Genomic DNA, 6,023 nt, shown 5'->3' with positions numbered 1-6,023 from the left:
CTTCGAGTAAGAGTTAATATGCAGCTCTCCTTGTTTATTACAAACTTAAGAGAAGCGGCAGGTACTGCCTGACTCAACCATATAATTAGCTCAGTGACGAGGATTGTAAAAGTTATATTTTAAAAAATGCATATACTTAACCATTTGGAGATGATAGCATTTAACTGGACATTTGGATTGTGAAAGAACATGATATGAGTGGCTCAACATTGAATAGTCCAACATCAAGGATTGATCAAATTTTGATTTCACATAAAGAAAATGGATATTGTTATTAACTCGACCTTAAAGGCTAGCTTAAATGGGATGAATTGTTTCAAGATTATATAAAGAGACAATCACTAATACACGCGAGAATTCTAAAGAAGCAACTTTGAAATTGATTGGTATTTCTTAAGCAAAAGGGAAAGAACGAAAAAACATTTTAAAGCCATTAAAGTTTGAACAACAGCCTTCCCAGAATCTCCTTAACGTACCTAACGATTTAAACGGCATAGTGTCGTACAAGTTATAATTATAAATTTTAAAAATCTTTGACCAAAGAAGACGATACATCAACGACAAACGTGCACAGGTTGTACAACACAGACAAAAGGCAAACGTACAAGTTGAATTAAGATTTGAAACGTAAAGGGTGCGATGGTTAAACTCCGGGTATTGATTATTCTTATCGGTACAAGAAACACCAACGTATAGACACCACAGTGCGTTTAGCAACTTCTTCATCTCATCCCAACGTACAAGTTGAATTAAGATTTGCAAATTAAGAAGATTATTCCAGCAACCCATCCGAGCTTATCACTCTTTCAGTATTTACAAATACTAGTTTTGCCATCAGAAACAACACATCCGGAACTTCAATAATTAAATTTCAAGTGAAATATATGCTGGTTTTAGTGTGTATTTCAAGAGAAACACTGATTTCACTCACAAATATTAAACTTCAACCAAAAAAATCAAGTAAAATTCATGTCCAAACACGACCTAACTTTCAAAGAAGATTTCTAACTTCACTTCCAACTCAAAGAAGAGGGTTCTGTACTAAAAGTAGATGGAAGTAAATGGTCAATCAATATTCTCACATTAGTGTGTTTTCTTAACTTGGAGTCAACGTCCAATGTGGCTGTTTGATATTAAGCATTCGGGCAAATGAAATAAAATAATCAATTCTCGCATTCCGCAACCAGACAGAACTGACCCTTAATTGTTTAGTAAGGCCGAGGGAAAACTAACTTAGAAGGCCTCGTGATCAACTGCGGTCAGCAGAGAATCAATAATCAAACAAGAACATCAGATTAGCCCAATCAATCTGCACACAGGCTATTCAATTGGAGAAATATTTACAGGATTAAATACAGAGAACACTAGGGTGTGTTGAACAAAAGAATGGCAATTATATTACATATTAAAGAACCAACAACCTAACCCTGAAGCACAAGCACACATACAATGTGCAGGCGAATCCTCGGAATTTCAGCCAAGCCAGAACTGCTGCTTAAAAGAGCTTTGATATTACACGGCATGAAGTCCAGAATGCTGCTGATGCAGCTCTAAGAATAGCTGGATTTTGGTATATCCTGGTTTAAAGCGCACAAATTCAGGCAAATGACATCGATAAGACTCACATTCATTAGGATACGCTAGCATCGTTCAATCTTCTGAGGAGGCATTAACATCAGGTTAAACAAGTAAATTGAGCATAAGGTAGGTAGTGTTCAGAATAACTTGCTAACGTAAACATCAACTTCTGATTTGGCAACACCTCATGCATTTTGCTATGCAAACTAGACCAGGACTAGAGCTTTCTAAATGAACACTCAGTCCCTTTCACCTCAATCATTAACTTAAACCTTACAATCGGTTTTGAGGACAAGAACTGCATTTTTTCCTTGGCAATGAGCGCATTTGACAAACTTGGTTACAACTCAAAGTGTAGCATGCTTATATCCTTTTACAGTTTCTATCCTCCTATTTGACCTTTGGGTTTGGGAGGGCAGCTACACCTAGTGATAAGCCATTATGATGACATCACCTAAGGAGGCAATAACTTTAGATGGAGAGCTTCTGGCCAAGAAAAGCGAGAAAATACATGGAGTTGAATGACTACAGGCTCATCCATGACAGCTGACAGATTTCCTCGCTAAAGTGTCTGAACATTGTTCTGCACTTTTAAACTATGCATCACTAGTTGAGCCATCGCTCTCTTTCCGCAGGATATGCATAAAGCAGATTTTTTTTTTTTGTAATGTCGGCATAAAGCAGAGATTAACTTAAATGTAAAAATAAATGCATAAAGCAGGGACAATGGGAAGAAAATTATATTCAAATGCCATCAGAGGACCTACTTCTACTATGTTTCCACCTTACATAAAACATGCATGTTTTGAAGGTCAACATTGAGAGTACAACTGTAGACCAGGAAAGAGAAGTCTTCTCTTAAAATATATTTTACACATAAACATTGTCAACTCTGAGTATATGAGATGGGAGAAGAACTAATTTGTTGAATCAAATAGGTTGGCTTACCCAATGGCTGTAGCCCCCCAAGATGCTACGTTGTAAATTACTTTACTTCCATCCCATGCCTTTCGGAGCTTTCCTTTCCTCTTTTTCACAGAGAATGTCTTGCTGAGGGCTGTGAAGAAAATCTAATGTCACTTTTCTCAATAGAATGAATTGAAGAAGGCAGTGCAGACACTGCAGAGAGTGAGTCAACATGCCAGCATGAACGAGCACACAAGTGTTTTCTTTTTAAGAAGTATCCATCCATAGAAAAAATGTTGGGAGAAAGCAAGAATCAACTGACCTTCCTGGAGTTGATTTGGTGTCAAATCCTGCACAAATTAGTGCATAGAATTAAATCTCATACCGAGGAAGAGACACTATAGTAATTTTCAACAGTAATGGAGATTATCCTTCATCCTATATGATGATATGAGTGCCATAAAACTATTCATCATAACTAGTCACAGCAAACTCAGACACAATTGGCATTGAAAAATTATTTTCAATCTTATCAACCAAAACTAATCGATTAATCAACTGATACTCTTATATCAAGGTCCTTTCTGATCAAAACACAAAAGCCTGTGAAATAACCTTCAGCAAGTCAAGTGGGCAGATTTTGGGGGAAGAGATACTCCCTCCGACTCACTTTATGTGACATAATTTGATAAGGTACAGAATCAGAGATGTCAATCTGAGTTTTGTAATATATTGCTATTGATGGAACCATATTAAAATGGTTATTGACAAATCAACTTAATAGAGAAAACATCATATCATATTTTAATTTCACTTAGTTTACTGTGACCCACTCCACAAAGTCTAACTTTTTAATGTCAAGTTGTTTGTTCGTTCGAGGGAGTAAATTAAATAAGGAAGTAACAACTATAAATCATTCTTTTTAAGATCATGTCTAGAGGCCTATAAAGTACAAACAGACTGCGAACACAAGGAAATGAACACAAGGAAATAACAAAGATGATCTAAAATAGGTGAGCATTTTCTTTACGAAGTCAAAAGGTAAGCAATTTAATGAATTGAAATGAACACGTTAACAAGCATAAAAAATCAAAACGCTGGATGTTGCATTGAGCTATGTTTCTACAGTTAACTTAAGGAAAAAGGGAAAGAAAGAACAGTTTAAGGAGCAAAACGATCAAGTCTGCTTTACGGAAGCGTCCACACCTTAGTCTGTTTAAGAGACAACAGATATGCAGCCATGAAGCAAGCTATACCATCCACTATATCTTCTTGCTTAACTAAAACATAGTCTTCTTTGTCTAACTCGGGATCTCCACCTTCCCAAAGGTCATTTTCATTGACCATGTCCCATGAACTTCCTTCTTCTGCAACACAATTAACATGTAGTTATTACTACCATAATTCCACTTGAGAAGGAAACTGAAAAGATTTCAAAAGTCATATAGTTCCCAACTCTCCGAAAACATACCAGCTAAGTTTTGCGGAACTGATGCTTGAGCTTTTTCTAGCTTTTGAAGGAAGTCTGGACACTCAACTCTAGATTTCAGGAGATCTCGCAGCTGCACAGCAAATGAGATGCACAAAATGGAATTTCAAATCTTCTGCCGTGGTTCACGTTCAAAGAAATCAAGCTTAGTCAGTTGATTCCCTAAATCCATCTACCTAAAATAATGGAGTTGGACACTGGCAGTGTTTGTTTGAATCACTAGCTATCAATAATCCTTAAAAATAAAGATGTTACATCTCACAGTCAAATGAGAACCCAACATATCTGCAAAGCAATTGCAGTATGTGTTCCAACTTTTAAAAACATAATAACGGTGACCTACTCAAATAAATTAACGTGGGTAAATGTGCATTACTTCAGTCCATCAGCTCGAATTCCGAAACCAAAAACCTTTAGGTTAAGGAGCACTAAAGCACCAAAGTTGTTTCAACATAGAACCAAATTTAAGACATGCAATTATGATATCAGTGGTATTCAAAAGCATTTTCCAGTTCTCTGACTATGATGAAGGGAACGCAAGAGCATTCTCCAAAACTACACAGCCTGATTTCTCTAGTTCTCCAGACATAACCTAATATTGAGCAATCGGACTATTTCTGGCTTTTCATAAGCACAACTTTCAAGCTAAACTGAATTTCCAAATGAAACTACTAAAACTTAATCTATCAGAGATTGCTGTTCCGAAGCTTTATCCTATATACAGGCTCAAATAAAAACACATGCGTTCAACTGAATACTTTTGTATTTTGAACCTCTATTCAATCAAATAGATATATTTTCAGATTTCCAAGCTACAATTAATAGCTCTATAAGTCTTTTCTAGCTCAAGACAAAGATACATGTTAAAAGATGCAACTAAATCAATTCAAGCACTTTAAAATTTAGCATATACACAAAAAAATACTTTACAGCGAGTACAGTTAAACAAGAAATTAACAAGTATTTCATAGCTACAGATACAAAATTAACAATTATACAAAAAAAACCCTAAATTTCAAAAGATGCTGACCTCATCGGTCTCGGTGACATGAGCTGGAGCAGAGGAGCTTTGACCGGAGTCATCAGCCGGAGCATCGCGGTCAACATCACTGTTAGAATTGGAGTCATCGGTATCTTCATCTTCAACGGAACCAGTTGTACTAAGCAATTCGAGAGCTATTTGGCATTCCTGAAGCACTGCCTCTAGCGTTTTCCTTTTCACCTTAATCCGATCCTTGTCCGATTTCGCTCTCACTAACTGGATCGGCTTTTTACCGTTCCCCCCCCACTACCTCCATGAACCCTAACAATTCAAACACATACACATATACACACAACACCTAAAACGAGTTTCGCGTGTATAGACTATAGAGAGAGAGAGAGAAAAGGAGGTGTTTGAAAAAAGTAAGTTTTATGTTTGCAGAAAATGATGCAAATCCTCCATTGATGAGTCAGAATCCAATTTTGGGGAAAAAAATATTTGGGTGAACAATGATTAAGGGAGGAGCGTGAGGATATTGTACTCTCCTCTATTCTAAATTTCTAATTTCTAAGTGGTGGCGTGAGCCGCCTGCGTTTTGTCACAAACTTTGGGGTTGCGTTTAAGGGCCCCTATTGAGGTGCACCTACGTATGCCTATTTTCTTATATTTTTAGTTGCTTTGAATTTGGATGTTGCCCAGGTGGTGGAGAACGGGTCAATATTGCTTTTTCATTTTTCTTTTATTTTTATATACACCATTTTATTAAAAAATTTAGGGACAAGTACACAAATTGGTATTCACTTAAAGCCTATTTGATTAAGTTTTTTTTTTGTCAAAAATATTTTTTTAAAGTATTTTTTAAATTATTGTTCAAAAATATTTTTTTAAAATTTAATTAGTCAAACGTAAAATATTTTTCATTAAAAGTACCTTTTTTAAAAGCAATTTTTAAAATAAGCTTAGTTTAGAAGTATTTTCAAATAGCTGGTTTTCAAAAAAGTTGAGAATATGCTATTAGACTTATAAATTGTACTCCTTTTTTGCGATTTCCAAATATTACATAAACTT

The 6,023-nt window shown here is 35.7% G+C and overlaps 1 protein-coding gene across 1 annotated transcript; it reads right to left on the bottom strand.

The window, feature by feature from the left end:
- Window positions 1-1,150: 1,150 nt before the first annotated feature.
- On the bottom strand, window positions 1,151-5,588 carry LOC107789233 (uncharacterized). The gene is made up of 6 exons (XM_016611006.2): window positions 5,004-5,588; window positions 3,956-4,046; window positions 3,691-3,851; window positions 2,807-2,834; window positions 2,527-2,635; window positions 1,151-1,577 (listed from the first exon to the last, which is right to left on the bottom strand). The coding sequence occupies exons 3-6, from the start codon at window positions 3,829-3,831 to the stop codon at window positions 1,496-1,498; spliced, it is 360 nt and encodes a 119-aa protein (XP_016466492.1). The 5' UTR covers window positions 3,832-3,851; window positions 3,956-4,046; window positions 5,004-5,588; the 3' UTR covers window positions 1,151-1,495.
- Between the last annotated feature and the right edge of the window lie 435 nt (window positions 5,589-6,023).

The sequence above is a fragment of the Nicotiana tabacum genome, chromosome 12 (genome assembly GCF_000715075.1).
Source record: "Nicotiana tabacum cultivar K326 chromosome 12, ASM71507v2, whole genome shotgun sequence".
Classification (NCBI taxonomy): Eukaryota; Viridiplantae; Streptophyta; class Magnoliopsida; order Solanales; family Solanaceae; genus Nicotiana; species Nicotiana tabacum.
This window is presented reverse-complemented; position numbering and strand designations above follow the sequence as displayed.